Source organism: Thunnus maccoyii, chromosome 5, assembly GCF_910596095.1.
Source record: "Thunnus maccoyii chromosome 5, fThuMac1.1, whole genome shotgun sequence".
In the NCBI taxonomy this organism is placed as follows: domain Eukaryota; kingdom Metazoa; phylum Chordata; class Actinopteri; order Scombriformes; family Scombridae; genus Thunnus; species Thunnus maccoyii.
In genome coordinates this window covers 13,495,959-13,515,899 of record NC_056537.1, presented here as the reverse complement: position 1 = coordinate 13,515,899, position 19,941 = coordinate 13,495,959, and the positions used below count along the sequence as shown (strand labels likewise).

Sequence of the window (19,941 nt, the reverse complement as noted above, 5' to 3'; positions counted from 1 at the left end):
GCCACAGCTCATAAGCAAGGAAAGACAGTGTTTACGCAAATGATATTACAGAAAAATCATTGACCATCTTTGGAATCATGAAACCACATGGACGATGTTTTAAAAATGTTTTATCCAAATAGGCTTTCATATTCAGAGACTTTCGCTTTGTCAGTGACACATTTCATGCCGTCGTGTTTGATAGTTTTTGAGGTCAGAATATGGGGTACTCCCATTGAGGTTTTCTCTGGGCCATGGCATCCTTTTGGCCTGTGCCTTCACCCTTGGGAGACTGACAGATCTATCTCTGGTAGAGACTCATACACTTGGTTTCTTCTAGGATCAGGCTAAGTCTCTCCCAGGAAATGTAAAGACGATAAATCCCATTAGTCACACTTCAGAAATTAGAAGGGTCTGAGTAAGAAAGTGTGAGGAGGAGAGGAGGGGTAAATAGAAGCCAGAGTGCACATGCAGGGCTGCTGTGCGAAATATTTCATGGGATCATATTTGTGCATGTGAGCGTTTTTAATGCCCGTGCAAGTGTAGTTTTGTTCTTTATGTGCGTGTGTGTGTGTGTGTGTGTGTGTTTCGCAGGCCGCTGGGTGCGCATGAGGCGGAGAATGTGAGAGTGTGCAGATGCCAAACAGCTTTTAGATGTGCGTGCGGTAATCTTCACATACACACAAGTGTGTTCCTCATTCCCTGCGCACGGCCCATCCGCTTTGGCAGCCCACCTCAATAGTTCCCTTCCCTCCAGCAATGACGCAAATGACCCACGATGACTGACCCCCACGGTAAAACCTGTAAAACATTAGCCAGCGTGAATAGGAATGACTCTCCTCTCAGCAGGCAGGCGAGGAGGGATTTATAAGTGTCCTCCCAATGGACAACTGCTGTGCTCGGGGTGGATGTGGCAGTGGAGGAGGTGGGGCGAAGTTTTCGTAGTCACCTGGACGAAGAGCCAGACAGTTTGGGACAGAAATTGGTGTCTGCCTGGACCCGAGCCTTTCCACATTTTACGCCTACAGTTTTGCTGTATACTGTACACACCCCTATTCATTCTTAGCATTTTTATTAATATCCATTTTCCTTTGCTCTGCCTTATTATTATTGCCGTGTACCTGATTGAATTCAGGACAGTTAATGTAGAAAATTTCCGAGGAAGACGATGAGGCTTATTTGATGAAAATGTAAGAGCGTGAGATCACACACAGAGAGTGTAAGATTCAAAGTTTAGTCTGCTATAATATCAGTGATGTTGAAAGCATACATAGCCAGCATCAGCTGTTTCTGCCATCCTAATGCTAAATTTAGAAATCTTTAAGGCTGACAGTTATAAAGAACGTAACACAAGCTAATCTCATGTACTTGAGTGGCCTATATCTGTCAACTCTTTAAAGGAAGAAATAAATAAAGATCAATTATCAAAGCTGCCTGCAAAACTTAGGTAAAAAATTAATGGAAATGTTAAAAGTTATGCTAAGAATTATACTGTATCAGTTTTCTCAAAAATATGTATTTTATTCCAGCTGGTGAAACAAAATTCTGCCATTATCCAAGAAGGGAATATTGTAAATATATGTTATAATAGTTCTTTACAAAACTGTCATCAGACAAAGGGACAGTTTGTCACAGAGCATCCCAAGAGAAAACGGCTACAGTATATGATACTAATCATGAGAATACCTCCACCTGCAGGTGCAAAACAAGATTACACCTGATTTTCAAAGCCCTGATGAGCAATATAGAATTTAGTGTGGTTCCAACACCCATGAAAGTGAGTACAAGGATCTTTGATTGGTGTCCTCATGGCTAAGCTGCTGTCATTTCTGAAGCCTTCATATACGGAGACTTAGTAGAATCTGACCTACTTTCTTTCTGTCAGCTGAAGTGAAAGTGAGTACAGGGATGTCTGAGTCAAGCACTGCAGACGTCAGAATATCTTTGACAGAGAGCAGTGATAAAAGAACAAAGGAGGAATAAGTAAGAAAATATTCTGAGACCTTGAGGCAGTGCGTGTGAGTCTAAGTGCACGGTAGTGTGTCTGTGTGCACTCACGTAAGCAGACACATGTGTGAATTCATGACTTTGCAGACCTTACTGTAAGTGAGAGCATAGTGAGTTTAATTGGACAGAGAGGTGGTGCATAAAACCCCTGGGTCAAGCTGATTGGAAATCCTGCAGACTGATCTCCTGGCTCTTCAACACCAACTTAATTAACCAAACCATACTGTAAAATCAGCACTTTCTTTTTTCTCCTTCCTTTCTCCAACCAGGAGATCTCTACTCTGCACTTCCTGTAACTGTGTCCTCAAGGGACTCTGAATTTGGGTCCCAGTAAATCCAGTGGACTAACAAGCTAACACAGCTACTGAAGATCCAAGGAGACACACATCAACTCCACTCATGTGAAGCCATGTAATGAGGGACAAAATAGGACGCAGGAGGCAGAGAAAGAAAGATCTGATCATGAATGAATGATTAAGAAACACTAGCAGTTATCTGGCGCTGAGCTATATTAGGACGAGGCAGTTTCCGGCTCCCTTTCCAGACAAATTTGAAAAAATACCCTGGAGTAATTTGATGACAGCGGGGCAAGGCTTCAGATTGATCAGTGTTCAAGTGGAGCTTCACTATGGGTGCTGCTGCTGAAGCTCCCACCACTTCACACCCACAGGGAAGTGGTTCTCAACTGGATATTGGCGGGAGCAAGTCAAACAACAAGCATATTCCAGTAGTTTGTTTGTGCTTTGACACCATGGTATTTACCCAGCACCTCAGAGGCATGGCAGCTTGCTGTGGGCTGTGGCTCGGAGCCATGGTGGTGGACAGGGCATGGCTGCATACTGGCATCCACACTGCTACCCTCTTAACACTCTGGGTGAGAGGAAGGCTGGGAGTTTACTTGGCTGGCACTATTTTGAGTCATGAGAGTGCAGCTCATTTACAGATGGCGGCAGGCATATTCTGGCTGGCATTTTCATATCATCTACTTATGAGTCACCATCCCATTATGTACCTTTCTGTTTATAAATGTGTTTTAACAGAGCTAGAGAGTCAAAGACAGGACACAGAGAGGTCAACAGAAACTGACTCAGGACTCCCTGTGCACCAAATAAAATCTTGAAAGATAGGTTCTGATTGTCTCAATCTATCTTAATACAGCACTCACATCCTATACACGTACACTGAAAGACTTGTCGTGACTGACTTATCATCACTGTAATCCCCCCTCCTCTCCATACTGGCCATGAAGTGATCCCTTTAAAGTGACCACACTGTAAGAAATGAGGAAAAAAATCCACAGTCCTTGTTCTGTAAAAAAAGATATACTGAAGTTCAGCTGAAGACTGCTGAAGACTTATATTAGCTTCAGCTGAACTGCCAGCATCACCAATTTAGCTCTTTTACATCATGGCTTCAGATACCCTTAAAGGGCCTGCTGACCCAATTTGCTAAAAAAAGAGTATTATCTCAATAATGGTATCTAGCCATGCAGAAAATCTTGGTTTAATTTGTTTTGAGATATCCATCTCTGACATTTCTGCCTCCACTCAAGTACTATGGAGATTAATGGATTTTTGTTTTTGGTGCTCACAGCACTGAAACTTAAACAGCAACATCACTTTCCAGGAACAATGTCACAGTGACTCTGGAAAATCCAAATACCTCACTGTAAACAGACTTCGTAGGGATCTCTTTGGTCCCAAGCAGTTCCAAAGAAAACTGTTGACTGTGAGGTCTGTGGGTTATCCACAGTAACCAGGATATTGTTCCTGGAAAGACACGTTGCTGACACATTGACACACCACAAACAAAATTCCATTCATATCCATTTTATTGGGGTACAGGCTGAAATCTTAGATATGGATATCTCAAAACCTCTGCAATTACTAGAAACCAAAACAAACTACATGGCTAACTACCACTAGAACAGTGATTCCCAACCAGGGGTACTTGCACCCCGGGGGCACCACTGTGATTGCCAAGAGGTAAGTGGAAAGATTGTGGGTAGCTGACTTAATTTGAGAAAAATGTTTGGTAAAAAAACATCCAAATATTTGTGTTGAGGAAGAAAAATGAACACACAAATAGGGTTACAAATTGGTGTGTTCACAATAACAAATAAGCTACCTGCACAGGACACACCTCCCACCAACATGAGTTGTAACACCTTAACACCATGTGCTTCCATTGAGAGTGTGTGAAAACTAGTTAGTAAGCGAGCAAACTAGTGAAAGTAGATGAGGCAGCATCAGCCATTACAGCAAATGCCCAAAAACTTAATTTATTAACATTCAAATGACAAAGAAGAAAGTCAAGTGAAGTTATTATAGAGCCACAAAGTCTGCAAAGTGAGGAAGTTGGGGTGGATGGGTAGATCAACAAGGGGGTCAACAAAATACGTTACTTTGCTAAGTACTTTTCCTGCTTGCTACCGACAGTCAACTTTGGTTTCTTTTAGCCATGACCGTGATCGTTCCCTAACCTTAACCAAGTGGTTATTATTGTAACCATATTATGAAAAAGGTCCTCAAACCTTAACAAAGTAGTAATTTTAATCCAAACTAAAATGTCTGTCTAACCTTAATTAAGTACTTATTTTAACCCCAACCATCCTCTTTTCCTAACTCTAATCAAGTCATGTTTATTCCTAACCCTAACCAAACCTTAACCATAACATTTTCACATCATAAAAGTGATTTATATTTTCAACAGTGGTTTGCATAGGTTTTGTCGTCCTGCCGATAGGGTCGTCAGATCAGAAAATGCTTACATGTGTTGTTCTGGAAGGCAAAGAACATATTTTGTTGTTCAATTCAGAGGACTTGTTGAAATAGATAAAATGGTTGTAACTTCCAGCGTCTGTCTGTAGTAGTACAAATGTAAATTTGGCCTACTGACAGACAATTCCAGGATCAGTATCAGAAAAAAAAATAACAGTGTTAATAACATCCAGTTTAAAATCAGTTCAGTTAATTGGTACTTCAGTTATTTATAATTTGGGTATATGGAACCTTTAAATTCATAAAGGCTCAAGAGCAATAGATAGATATTCATTTGGTCCACTGAAACTTTTCTGTGTTTCCAAACTTATTTAGTGGAGATCCTTTTACGTAACTGCACCTTCTATTAACATGCAGCTCAACTACACTGTTGTCACTGCTTTCTCTTGTTTGCTTTTTGAGAGTATCATTCTGGATCATGTAAGTATAATAAATTTCCAGAATGCATTCACAATGGAGCCAGAGTCCCATAAAAATGCCTCAGACCTTGTTGAGTGTGTCATGTTACTCTGGTAGCTATAGTGCCATGACTGAAAGACATACTTCCATTTTCAAAGACACAACGCATTTTTTCTTCAGAGGACTGGTTTCAGTCTCATATAAATCAAGAGTATTGCTATAAGTGATGGAAAGCCACTGCTAGACCTGGCTTTTTCTGAGTTATGGGGCAGCATAATGAATCTAGCAGAGGGTGAAACAAAGGGCATAACTTTTACAAAGTTGTTATTTTTCCCAGTAGGTGCACTGGAGCTTTAGGACAAAAACAAATCCATTTGGAAATTTTACTGCTTCAGCTGTGTTATGCTGCCTGGAGGGTGTCCATGAAAAACCAGGAGATATCTAAGAAATCATTCATGTGTGGTTTTACCTCTTCAGACATAATATTGGCAGTGAGCTGTCATATGTTTTAAGTATAATCTTAGACTGTTCTCTTCCATCCTGAAGAAAACACAGCTAATAAAGCTCGAACAAGGCATTTTGTTGTTATTGTATTTCTTGCTTTTCATCATTATTGTTTGAAAAGGATTAACAGGCTTTACCAGAAGTATATAGCTTGTGTCTTCGCTGATGTGTAATTTTGACCTCTGTGAGATCATTGTCTGCTGTTTTGTATAATTTTTGTGACTGATAGTGTTGCTTTTTGTCTCTGACACCATGATAACGGTTGTGTTCATTTCTTGTATGTATTCCAACACTCGTAATATGAAGTATGAAAGCAGTAACACCAAACTTTGAAATTTGTTTACTGATTTTCCACCTCTGGTAAAAAGAAAAAAAAAAAATTGATCATAGTGGCCCTAAATCACTGCAGCAACTGTTCGCTGTTGTAAGTGAGTAGTACGTCATCCACATGTATTTGTTGATCAAATTTTTGAGTCCGTCTCAGAGGAAATGAACTCCACTGTGGCCTGTAAAGTCATTCTGTGCAAGAGGCTATCTGCACTGTTCAAATTTTATGCTCAGCTTTGATTTTGTGTGGGTTTTTTGTTTTGGCACATCAAAGGGACACATGTAGACTTCTGTGTAGTCTGGGTCTGTCTCTCTCAGAGCACAGAGATGAAAGGTTGGGTTACATAAGACCATAAGACCGAAAGGCTGTTTATGTGTGTGTGCCTGGAGAGCCTCATTGATACTAGGACCTTCTAATGGAGCAGGACTCAGCCGCGACCATGGTGGAGCCCGCTGCCAGCTCTCATACTGTAAAAGCAATACCCTGTCGTCAAAGCGGTAAAGAAGCTAATACTATCATTTACAGTCATTTACATCTCATACACAAGCCTTTTACACAGCTGATTGCTTGTTGACTTGCTTTTCCAACAGTCCTCAAGTATGGTTATTTTAATGCTTGAGAGTGCACGCTTGATGGAGCTTAAAAGTGACTCACAATCGTTGTGGTGCTCCGTCGAGAAAATGGAGGATGAGAGAAAGATGTTTCTTGTGAAAGGGCAAACCGCTCATGCTGTTTTTTTTTTGTTTTTTTTTTCAAAACCTCAGCTGACTTAAATGTCAAACTGTGTAAAGCTGTTACACTTAATGAATGGGTGTGAGTTGCTTTATGTGTGATTGTTGTGATGGTGACTTTGTTTGCTTTCTGTCAGGGTTGCCACATTTTTGACCAAAGGATGAGGTTTATAGTCCCACAAAGTAACCAACAGACTAGATTTTCAATTCTGCCCAACTAAATAAGTTAAAGGCACAATTAGTGTTCAAAATGTAAACAAAGGGGATGCCAAATTCAAATCACAGGACTGAAACCTGCTATGACTCCCAACTTGATTTATAGGTCTTTAAAGGCCTATAAAGGCCTATATTTTTTTCAACTTTGTCCAATAAGTTGGAACATTTTTGGTTATTTTACATGACACGCATACACACTCTGGATAAAGCAAAAATACCTTTGGATGTTTTTTCCCAAGCATTGTTTCTTACTGGGTCTTAAATATTCAATGTTAAAGAGAAATATTTAAGAGTGGAAGTTACAGCACTGGACAACAGACAAAGTTATTATTATTCTTTTCTATTTGGTGCAGTTTAAGGGTTTTTTTTAAATCAATAATTTCTGCAAACAGAGCAGTAAAACAAGCTTTTATTGTCCAGTATAATATATATAAATGATAATATAATAAACACTATACATACATATTTTTTCACCATTAAACGGTGAAGAAACAATCCTTATAAAAAGTGTTGACAGTAAGGTCTGTGCAGCTTGGTTTCTGTTAAGATGTGTTGCTGATTTTAAAAATAAATTTGATTCATTGCTGTGAGGAATGTAAATAAAATCCCATTAACCTCCATTTAATTGGTGTGGAGGCTGACGTATCAGATAATTTAGGTAAACCAACCCATTACAGTAAGTCACATTCCTCAATTTTATATACAAATATACCTGTAATTTATATGGTCCAAAAATGACAAATTAAACAACTTTATGTCATGGCAAACAGGAACCATTACTTCACTATTGTGTTTGTTTAGAGCTAAGCAGCACTGTGGGAAAATACTGCACAAAACAACACTGCTGTCCAGACAGGCTCACAGCACTGGCGACTGAAACCCACTGTTTTCCTAATGTTTTCCCTCACAGCGTGACACAACTCAATGACCTCCACTGACACAGTAAATTACACCTGAATTATCAATTTGGCTCTTATACTGAGCCCCTTGCCTCAGTGTGTGCAGCAGCAATTTGTCACAGCAACATGCTGGGTTTCTCAGGGCTTCTCAGTTCTGAGGCAGAGAGCCCTAACAGAGGCAGGGGGTTTAATGTTGACTTCCCGCAACGTGTTGGCCAAAAATCAGTGACAGAGCTGCCGTGATCCATTCGGTGACTCCCGAGAAAGTGGAAAACGGGTTTACGAGGCCTGTGGGAGGACACAGTGGCTGGTAATTAGACAGCGTAAAAATCCTCAGCCTCCACCAGCCCCTTAGGCAGTGAATAGGAGCTAAAGTAAACCAAACCTGACTGTGAAATTGCATTAGACGTCTATGCTTAATGGAAAGTGAAAAAAATAGACAAAACCCATTTTTGCATTTATGAGCGTTTCCATTCCCCCAAAACTTCCTCAACTCTTTGCATCACTGGTCCTGCTCCTCCTCTTTTCCGCTACAGCACAACACAGCACAGTATATCTCCATTATGGTGTTGCCTCTGTTGTAGGACGCTAACAGAAACAGGATGTGCACCGCTGTGGTTTGACCATGTTTCTGTCTCTGTTTTCTCACAGATGCTCTCCCGCTCAGACTGGGACCACAAGAGAGGCTCCCGAGGATCACAGGTTAGTATCGCCCACAGAAAGAGAGACACACTAGTAATAACAATAATGATAAACAGCTGAAAGGACAACACACTGGCTCCCTGTCACTCGCCTACACACACCTTATAAATGACGCAAATAGCACAAAACCTTACCACTAACAGGCCTCTTCACCCACTCATTTTAGCCGTGGTTAAACAGCATGTTCAGAGGTGTCACTTCCCACCAGAGTCCTTGTTGTACTCTGTTAGTCTAAAGGACACAGGTCTGTGATTTGGCTGCAAGGCACTGCACAAGCCATTAAAGGCCAGGGAATTGAAACTGGAAGGACTCCGCACAGGGGACACAGCTTGTAGAGGGCAGACACACACAGCCACATCTTTGAGATTACCTTTCCCAGAGAATGTGTGAGTGTGTGTGCTTGGGAATTGATGTATTGAGCTGCTTCAGAGCCACAGGGCAGAACTCTGGAGTACATGAAGAACAAACAATGCCCTTGGCGCTGGCATGGCCATATACAGTATGTGTGTGTCCTGTACTGCATGTGCTCCTATCAGGAGGATATCCTCCTGAAATGAATAGATGGCGCGTCAGTGCTGACAATGTATGCTTGGATAGCAATAAATGCCGCAAAGTCGTGGTTGCAGGGAAAATTAGGGGATTTTTCATGAATAGCGATCATAACTGTGCAATTTTGGATATGGCTTGAAATCAAATTGCACACTATAATTTCCTATAGATGCTAAGACTCATATAGTGGTGTATCTGTACCCAAAAATCAGCCTTACAGTATTATCCCACTGCCCTCAGAGCTCAGAAATTTTCAAATAGCATGTTACCCTTTTGAAATATTGTCTAAGGCTCATATCAATTTGTTATGTGGGGTTAGTAGGCAAGCACATATTTTTTGATTGATGCATTCCCTTAAGCTGCCATTTAGACTCAGTGGTCAGTTCAGTCTTTTTTTATTTGGATTGGTGCTATGTGTTCGTCAGTGGAATCCTGTAATAGTCCAGAGACTGACAAGACGTGTGAGAAGTCGAGGCTTATGTTGGCACCTCCCTCCATCTCGTGGCTATTTTCCCTTGGCTCTGGTTTCTTGGACCAGGTTGTCGGTCAGAGAGGCTGGTAGCGCTTCACTATGCCATGTCACCTCGTAGCGTGTGTAAATCACACACTCCCCTCTTTAGCTGGTGACCAGAGCGCTTGATTGATTTCCACTGTGTCGTATTCGCCAACATGCACACATTAGCAGCCTCATTTTCCAAACCGCATCTTTTTTTCCCCGTCCAAAGCTTGTGGTGGATGTTTTAGCTTAGGAATTGACAGTGAAGTTATGTATGGAAAGAGCTATTTAAATATTTGTATTCGACTTGAAAACACATTGGTTTTGGAACATTACCCGGGGAGATTATCGGAGAAAAGGGTGTTTGTAGGCCCGGATCTTGTGACTGTTATTCTAAATTACAGAAAGGCTGGAAGAGTGGTCTGTGAGGCAGACAAGCCATGACAGTGCAGTCATGTTGAAGATTTCTCAAAAATCTAAGCGCTAGTGATCAGCATTTCTTATACTGCTGGTTTGTGAGATGAAAAAGGTCACTGCCCTTTTTCCGGCTGATCCCGTCATAACAGTCTAGTAGAGTATATTTTCATTAAATCGAGTCCTGTGACAAGACTGAATTTAAGGCCTGGGATGAAAACATTTAAGTACCTGCACTTTCTGATTGTCCTCTGTCTGGGAAATAATTGGATCTGCCATAAATGATACAGAAGCATTTAGCAATTACGAAGCGCCTATTTTTTTTTATGATGTGCAACGGTGAAACACTTTTGGGTGAATAGAATGAATTTTTGGTTTTTATTTATAGTATGCCTACTCAGTTTGCAAGATTTTAAATAACTGGGGACTGTGCCCGCTGCAGTGCTGATGATGGATATATGTTTAACCACTTGTATACATGTGGTAAATCATCGCTCACTCATCGCCCACCATAAGCCATCTGTTCTACCTCATGCATCTCTTTTGTTTGCTCTATTCTTCATCCCAGCATTTCTTGCTTCTGCCTTCTGTATATGTGTGAGTGTCTCTCTACCACTTCTTTTTAGTCTTAGGTAGCTCTTTTTCTGTAATCAAACACCCTGGAATTGTTATAAGGAAAACACATCTCTCCTTGGAGATGAGATAGCTGCAAGGGTCGATTGGCCTGACCTTTCCCAGTAAATCTTTAATGAGGCAGTTATTCTTTTTTGTTTTGTTTTGATCCCCCACATCCCCCAACACACCCCCTTTTTAATGAAATATGTAATAGCATGTAATTGTATCCTGGCTGCAGCCGAGGACCTGTCTCAGCACAGCTTCAGTCTTAGCTGACGGGGAGGGAGGGCGGGGAGGTGGGAGGGATGGGGGGGGGTAAGGGGAGTTGGGTCGCGGTGGGGGTGAGGGTTGTTTGGGAAGTCTGGAAGTGCAGTGCTGGGCGTAGTTTTGGCTGTCGGAGCTGAGGCAGGGAGCGAGGAGTGTCTCAGTGGAGTTTTGTGTTACCGTTCTGCTGTGATTCACACTGTATCACTGCTCTGTTATTCTAAGTAGAGAACATCACCATCTCCCAGGCTCCTCTTCAGCTAATCCATCTAGACAGATGTAATCAGGGCCATTACACTAACTGCACTGCCACTGAAACAGAAAACTGCACGGTAATGATTTTTCAAACATGCTGAGAGTTCTGTGTATGAAATCAACCTAAGAAAAAATAATGGACGCACTTAAGTATTTTTTTTTCGATATATTCCCTAGCTTCTTGCTCAGCTCATTCCTACATATATCAGAGTGTGAAGGTTTGTGTGTGGGGTTAATTGCAAAATAAGCATGCAATGTGTATATCTGTGTGCCTTATGAGGAGTAAGAATTGCTTACATTATTGAAATGTGTTTACTAAGGGAATCAAATACCTCTATTTCTCCAGTAGGCCCCTGAGGCATTTGTCCAGTCTCTGGATGCAGCTTTAAGCCTTCCTCCGGGGTACATTATATTCTCACCATTGCACAATTTTAAAAAGCGCACATATCACTGCCATTTTACCCTTAGAGGATTGTCTGTTTAGATGAAGGAGCAGAGGAGCCATGTCAGAAATTACAAATATGTGACCTCTCTGCCTGTGTATCCCATTAATAATCATCATTAGACAGAAGGATCAGCGTTTTGTTTGTTGCACCAAATGCACCTCATCTGTCTTCTACAGAGTTATTGGCAAAAACATACGGACACAGCAGGAACATCAACAATCATATCCCCTTTGCTCCATCTTGTTGCGACAGTCTATGGTGTTTTTTTTCTTATGTTTCACATGAGAAACATACATTTTGTGCATGCATATATCTTAAGCTCCTACAGGTTTGCATCATTGGGCTGCATGTGTGCACAGCACCATTTGGAAAATAATTGTTAGCATTATTTAGTTTGTCTTTTTTAAATACTTTATATTATGCATGCGTGTGGTTTGCGATGATATGAAAGACTGTCAGACAAGTTATTCATCAAAGAACACCTTAATCAAAGGTTTCTTGTCCAAACTCCACTGATCTGGCACAATATCCAGCATGAAGAATGATTTGTAAATATTATTTGGTCCGTGATTAGTGCACTCTACAGCAACTAAATCTGGAGACACAACAGAGCAGGGCCTTGAGTTCATAGAAGCGAGTGCGAACAAACAACTTTTCACTCTACAGGAGTGATTGCTGTTTTTTTTGTTTTTTTTGACTGGCCCCTCGGCTTGGTTTACATGAACTGTTGTGCGGGTGTAAATCTATGGCATGTCTATTGATGTACTGTTCCAAGCTGTGTTCACACAGGCAATTAAAACCATTGATCACTGTTATTATTCATAGTAAAATGTCATAACAAAATGTTCATGCACGGTTTAGTATATGACTTTGTGAGTCATAAAAAATGTTTATTGATGCTTGCAGTTTTATCAAATGTACTGTAGCATGTCAACAAAAGCTGGAGGCCAAAAGTCACGCAGATTTAGGTCATTTTGTGACCCGAGGTGCCTGCGCAGGGGTCAGATTAAGAGGATCAGTCAGAATGTCAAGGGTTGGCGTCAGTCAGATCAGTTCCTCTGCTACCTTTTAAAAGCAGTGCCCCTCCTGCTAGTTTAATGCAAAAGATTGGCCAGCCACAAAAATACCAAATGGCTGCAAGGAAAGAAAGTGCAGGAAAGAATCCACGTGTTCCAAAAGAAATTACCTCTTGGACAGCACAAGGTCACTACAGTTATAAATAGGTACCTAAGTTTTAAAAATGGATATGTATTACCCTACTGTAACTGGCCCAAGTATTAAGGCCCTTGCACAAAATATTTAACTTCCTTGACATTGTAATCTGTTGTTCTCTGAGAGCACTGGTCTGTAGTTTAAAGTGCAACATATATTGTTGCATGATTATTTGATTTATTTAAAACATCTGTAGTGGTGTTGGGTAATGACAGTAGGTCATACACACACACACACACACACATATTTATATATATATATATATATCGACCAGCATTTGCCAGTGTATTAATCTGATTGGATGATGGGTTGTCACTTTCCCAACATGCAGGCCTACTCCTGCCAGCTGTCTTCACGGCCACTGGCCTTGTCTGTGTTGCTTATAAAGTTTGACCCATTTTACTAAAAAACAGAAAAATGATGACTCATTTTCGAACCAAGAAAGCTGTTGTTTCAATTATCAAAGAGACAACCTTTTTCTTTTTGCTTTATAGTTTAAAGTAAAGTAAAGTTATTCTAATATTTCCTCCGTACAACTCTCCAAGGTGTTGGATCCCTGACTAACTCCGAAGGGTGTATTTCTCAGAAAAATCTCTACAGAGAGGAGTGTGAGCCAGTGGCAGACAGTTGTTGACAGTTCCCAGATGTGAATGTGTGTTACGATGAATATTGGTGCAGGACGGCAGTAAAAAGAACATGTATGCTTAGGGAACCATTTAAAAAAATAATTATGTTGAAATACATTGATTTTAATCACCGTGCGTAATGGAATTTGTTGTATCCAAGGTAAGGATATCCTCCATGGTACTGTCAGAGAAATATTGAGGAGAATTTTGAAATGCTCCATCATAACATCTGTCCAAAAGCTCTTTTCTGTGATACTCGCAGTGCTTTTTCCCAGACAGGGGTCACTCTACGAGGCTTGTATGAGATCTATCCTCCCAGAAAGTGAAGCCTGCTGCTACAGAGGTGGCCATGGCTGATGAATGAAACCGATCATCTAACCTGACAGGAAATGCTTATATAACCTTATGATATTATGTAACATACTGAGAATTTGATCTGTTGCAGGATGTCCATCCATGATTTTTGAGTTTTAGGTTGCAAATTGTTGGAAGATTAGGAACATCAGGAGGTATCTTCCAGCCAAGACTCAGTTTTTAAGGGATATGTAAAAGTTGGAGCCAGGGATGGTTTGGACTTTACATTCTTTATCTTCCCCTGCAGTCGGCTTAGTTTTGATAGCTCAAAGCTCTAACTCCTCGTAAGAGAAGATTTTTAAAGGTAGAAACTGTATACTTTAACAGCACATTCTTTCTATTGCAGCAAGGTAATGGCTTGTATACTATATGAGACAGGTGTTGCCATGTTTCCAGGTCGATAAAAATAGTAAAAATTCAGTGGATGCAAGATCCCCACTGTGTCCCAAAGCTCAAAAACTCTCAAATGCTGCCCATGCACCTCAAGCCTTTCACAACACCTTATTTTTCATGTCAGATTTTGGGCATTAAGTGGCTCCCGGTGCAACATCAAATCCAACCATTCATCATTCCCACCCCTTTTATGGCTACTCACGTCCAGTTTTGGAGTAAGTCAAGCTTAGTGACAGAAAGCTTAACCTCCTTGCAAAGTGTGTTTCTCTGTGCAGTATGCCTAGCACGAAACCTTGTATATGTTTTTATGTGCCAGTATCACTGTATATTTGTACTTTTATATATGCCTTATTTTGTCACTTGGCTTTTGAGCTTGTCAAAAAAGCTGTGGTGTGAATAAAAAAGGAAAAAGTTTGTAGAAGTTGCAGATGTATGTTTGAGTATGTAAGAGTATGTGTGTGTGTGTGTGTGTGCGTGCGTGCGTGCACGCATGTGTGTGTCGAGATGCCGAGACCCCCTAAGGGTCACTGTTGTCTTTGTCCAGCCAGATGTTCTCCAGCAGCCATATTCTCTTTTAACCCCCTGCTTTAGTAAACTCTTAAATCAGCCTGTAAATCAGCTGAGAGACATGTGTTTACATCTTATCCTGGCAGCAAGCATTCAAGTAGAGCAAGGAAATACATGAGGGAAAAGAAGAGGAGAAGATTAAGATGAGAGGAGGGACGAGAGCAGCACTATAGTCTTCTGTCCAGAAATATTCCGTCAGCCCTCCCACAGGATATCTTCTTATCTTAAAAAGAGATTAGTTTGGTCCCAAGACCCAACATGCCTCAGATTTATCAATAAATGTGTGTCATCATCACATGTGGAGGAATATCCACGCACCTGGTGAACACAGACATTTTGTATTTTTGCAGACCAATAGGAAAATTATACAAATACAGTGGCCTATCTGATATGTCTAGGAAAATAAAATGCGAAACCTTCACTGTTCCCACAAGTGGAGACGAATGAAAGGTGTTCACACACGTGTTGTTCAGGTCAACCTCTTGCCACATAGCCAGTGTAAACAGAATAATTCTGGGTGCCTGGCAGCTGGTGTCAAAGTGAATGGGACATTGGGGGAGAAAAATCTGATAACATTCTTTGGGGAAAAGGGGAACTCATGAGACTATTAGATAAATTTGCTGGCAGCCAAGACTGACCTGTGTTTAGTTGTGGTTGTTCAACGGCTCTCAGCACAGCAATTAAGACTGGGTTGTGAACTTTTCACTCTTCTCTGCGAAAACAAGGCCGGCTCACACTACGCTGGTGCCTTCAAAGCTGCAGGACAGACGGTCAGAAACAGATGAAGGCTGTTGGTCGTCTGAGGGGTCAGGAGTGAGGAAGTCAAAGTTCAGATTCTAGCTGAGACATTGCTAATGAGCCCATTCATTAAGCATCAAGTAATGCACAGCTGTGCTGAACATGTTGTTGTTCAGATGTTTAAAAGGCTGTAAGTATGTCAACTCATGCTGCTGTGAAGTACCACTCCCTGCACCTCACCATGTTTTGCTTTCTCGGAGCTAAAAGGAGCCATGTAAGGCATAGAATAAAGCCTTTGATGCGTGAGTGTATGTATGTGTGCACGTGTGTGTGCGTGTCCCTGCATGTGTGTAATTTGTGTGTGCTACCTCAACAATAAAACACTGCACAAAGCTTGGCAGAATCTCAGTCCGACATTATGATTGAATATGACTCCTTATAATAGCAGCCCAAAATCAATTGTCTATTGTTTTCTTTATTTTCATATTGTCGTGTATGGGTATTGTTTGTGGGTATAATTTGTTTTATTTTGTGCCATGTTGGGTTTTCCCTGAAACATGATGTGGTTATGGCTGTGTGTGCTGTCATTGTCTTCACACAGTATAATACATATTCTATTAAAAATGGGACAAAGCTCCTGACAAATGTTAATTTTTGCAGCTGTACAGTTGGTCCCTCACATTATTTTTGCATGCACACTGCAGTAGTTTTCAAATCAGTGTTTGTTTTGTCAGCCATAGCTGTGGCTGCTTATGATATTTTATGATGATAGAAGAAACACTAGTGGTGTTAGAACTATTTACATTATTTTCTGTAAAGCGGCTATAATTCGATATTTTTATAATATCAGTGTACCAAATGACAGTGTGTGAGAGGTACAGAGAATCATCACCTGACTGCTTCATTTATTTTCAGCCCATTGTTTAACTGTCCAGCTGCAACTTTACTGTTTTGGTTCACTCTCATTGCTCACATAGCATTAACGCATTAAGATGTAAGCAGCATTTAAGAGCAACTTAATACCAAGCTGATAAAAAGTTTCACTGCCCTCACTGATTTTATGAGTGTGTGTGTTCCACCTTGGACCACACTCAGCATCACAGATGGGTATGATTGAGTGTAGTCAAAAGTGTGCTCTGTTGTACATATAATCACACCCAGAAGTGATGTCACATTGTACTGACCACACCCTGGAGTACACTCCTACATCACTGCAGCATGGTGAGAAGTTAAACCACTGGAGATGAGAGAAAACAAGATTTCCAGCTGCTGTTAAGTTTCTCTTTAATGTTGAGGCTGGTTGCATGGTATGCATTGTTGAGTAGTTAAGTAATTTATTGTATAGAAATGCATCATGTTTTATCATTTAAATCTGCAAATGTACAATGTAAAAAAAAGTACAGTGTTTCCCTCTTGATCCCTTTTAGAATATTTCCCTCTCCTAAAAGTACAATTTTCCCTTTTAAAAAGGACAATTTGCAGTTTAATGGGGGGTTATGTGCCAGACTACTTCCTGGCTGCCTGAAAGAAAAAGCCCAGCACATAAAAATTGTTGTTTTTACAATTATAACATGTTAGTTAGTGAGCTCTAGACGTGCTGATAGGCAGATTTTGTCACCATTGAACAGGCTAGCTGTTTCCCCCTTTTTTCCAGTCTTTATGCTAAGCTAAACTGACTACTGCTGCAGCTGGCTCCAGCTAAATATTTGCTGAAGAGATGTGAGAATGTAATCAATTTCTCATCTAATCCTCAGTATGAAAATAAATACGTGTTTTTCCCAAAATGGCAAACTTGCATCACAAAGCTCATGAAACAATGTAAACACAGTTGCTGTGGGGAATATAATTAAAGCACGATACGGCCTGATCACATATGATACACATATGATACAGTGTTAAGTGTTGTGGTGGTGCTACCAAATCAAAAATTACACTGTAGGTATCGTTGGCAGAGCTACTGTTAATCCTGTGTGTAAAGTATAAGTCCAGTTTTTGGCTTTTGCATCATCACTGTCAGCTATATATAGTGCTTATACTTATATAGTGGATAAATTTACACACTCAGAATTCAGACCCTCAAATAAAATGTTGAATGGTTAATATAGTGGACTATACAGTGATTAGAGAGTCACTTCCCAGCATTGAGAAAGACTCAGATATCTTTCTTCATGCAAAGACATAAACTATCACTTCAATGTATTCTGACTGCCAGTTCTGTAGGATAAACAACACAAGTGATGTCAGTGTCACCGTTAACCACATTATGTCCTCACCAGGGAGCCGCTGACATAGTTTATGCACCTGCTCTTCACGCCTTCCACCAACAAGCGGCACACAACTGCTTTCAGACCCAGCCCTTAATTAGCATCAACTCACATCAGCCACAGCAGCAATGATGATTATTTCTCCTCTCTCTGTCTCCCTGTCACCCCACAGTCATCAGGCACCACTGTCATGGTGGACATAGCAGTGATGGGAGAAGCCCACGGACTAATCACAGACCTGCTGGCCGACCCCTCTCTGCCCCCCAACACCTGCACCTCACTGCGGGCCGTCAGCAACCTGCTAACCACCCAGCTTACCTTCCAGCCGCTGCACCGGCCACGCCCTGCTCCCCTGCTTAACCCCAGTGATGCCTACACCTGCTCCGACTCAGAGGAGGGACCTGAAAAGGGGGAGAAGACATCTATCCACAAGGTAAAACAGAGTGTCATGATTTACACTTCACTGGAAATGTATACAGCACTAGAAAGAAGAGGTGAACGTGAGGATATTTCACCCAAACATCAAAATTCACAATTGTTCATCACAAGTAGTCATGATCCAGACACGAAACAATTTTTTGTGAAGTAGCTGAAATAATCCTTAGATGGAAATGTAGTCCACCTTATTAAGGCCAAATGATTTATACGCCACACAGCGCTCCACACACATGTTAATCTTTTAGCCCATGTTTCAGCTAATGAGTGCTTCCTGCTCTCAGAGCTTTTAGCATCAGATGAAGGAGTGTATTTTCATAGAGTTGAGTGAAGAAAAATAGAGCGCGTCTACTGCTCGGAGCACTGTTCTCCCTTTCATAGCCACAGCTGTGTCAACATGACAGATGTGCAGAGCCAGACAGTGTGTGTATATGAGTCAAGTAGAAGAGGAGAGGCAACATGAAGGTGAATACATCTCTCAAAAGGTTACAAAGAGGGACGAGTATGTGTCCACATAACTCCAAGACCACCACGATCATGGATGCAGTTATTTATCTGGGCTATTTTCTGAAGAAGATACCTGTCCTGGATGTCTTGGAAACTGGTGTGTGGTCGACGGCTGCCATTCTATCAAGCCAAACACTAGGCTGACAGGTGTATTTTTACATTGTCTGAACTTTGTAAAAGTAGCTAAGAAAAACTGCACCAGTGAGGCTGCACTCATTAGGACTCTCCTCTCCAGAGACGCTGTGCCCCGGCTCTAACTGCCCGAGAGGAGAATAGAAGGAGGAGTGAAGGCGGTTAGTGGAGGGGTGGAAAGCCCTGTGCTTGCTTTTCTGCCTCCTGGCTAAGAGTTTGATGTCTGTCGCGGTGCATACTGATGCCTTTCAAGCAGTTTTCCAAAACTCATTTTATGTCCAAAACAGGGCATGCTCTCCACGCTGCAGTGCATTAGAGGCACATTTACACATGAAAAACATGAAAGTCAAAACACAAAATTGTGCATAAATGTAAAAAAAACCCCAAAACTGCTACATTTATTACACATAAACAGTTGTAAAGTTTCAGATATAGAAATGAGTTAACACTGACAGCAGTAGGGATCAGCTGTATATCTTTTTTCTTTTTTGTGAAGATGGCCTGGTTTTGCCATGCTGTTGCCGATGGTGATGAGTGTGTGTGTGTGTGTGTGTGTGTGTGTGTGTGTGTGTTTCTGTGTCATGTGTGTTTCTCTTTTTGGTGATGTCTGCAGGGCTTCCAATAAAGAACAGAACTTTAGTGCCACAAAATCATACTGTAGCACCATCACTCCACTTTCAAAATAGGGAGTTAAAATGCATGTTTTTACTCAATGTCAGAATACACTGTACAAATACATTTTGTTGAAAATGACACCATTATTGTGCACTTGATTTTTGAGGAGAGCTCTGGTGTTTTACTGTGTATATATATATATGTATATATATATATATATATATACATATGCATTTTTGTGTGCATTAATGTGTCTGTTTGTGTGTGCCTTTTTGGATTACAGATTTAAAACAACCATGGACAAAATAAGTGGTCTCAGATTTAAATGACTTCAGCACTGAAAATTGCACTAAAACTGTAATAGTATTTTGTTTATTCCATTCATTGGTTATGTGCATAGTTAAAGTAAATGAATGTAAGTCAGTGAAATATTCCCTAAATTGACCTAAACCAACAGCGTGTGTGAGAGTGTGCTTGTACTCAGTATATGACGCCTTGCTGTGAATGGGCTCAT

General features: G+C 40.9%; 1 protein-coding gene across 2 annotated transcripts in view; it reads left to right on the top strand.

Annotated features, from left to right (window-relative positions):
* LOC121897671 (cGMP-inhibited 3',5'-cyclic phosphodiesterase A-like) overlaps nucleotides 1-19,941 on the top strand; it is a 78,879-nt gene that overhangs the window by 29,403 nt on the left and 29,535 nt on the right. For both annotated transcript variants that reach the window (XM_042412333.1, XM_042412332.1), the window contains exons 2-3: nucleotides 8,495-8,545; nucleotides 17,911-18,171. In XM_042412333.1, coding sequence (XP_042268267.1) covers nucleotides 8,495-8,545; nucleotides 17,911-18,171 — 312 coding nt within the window. The remainder of the gene's footprint in view (nucleotides 1-8,494; nucleotides 8,546-17,910; nucleotides 18,172-19,941) is intronic.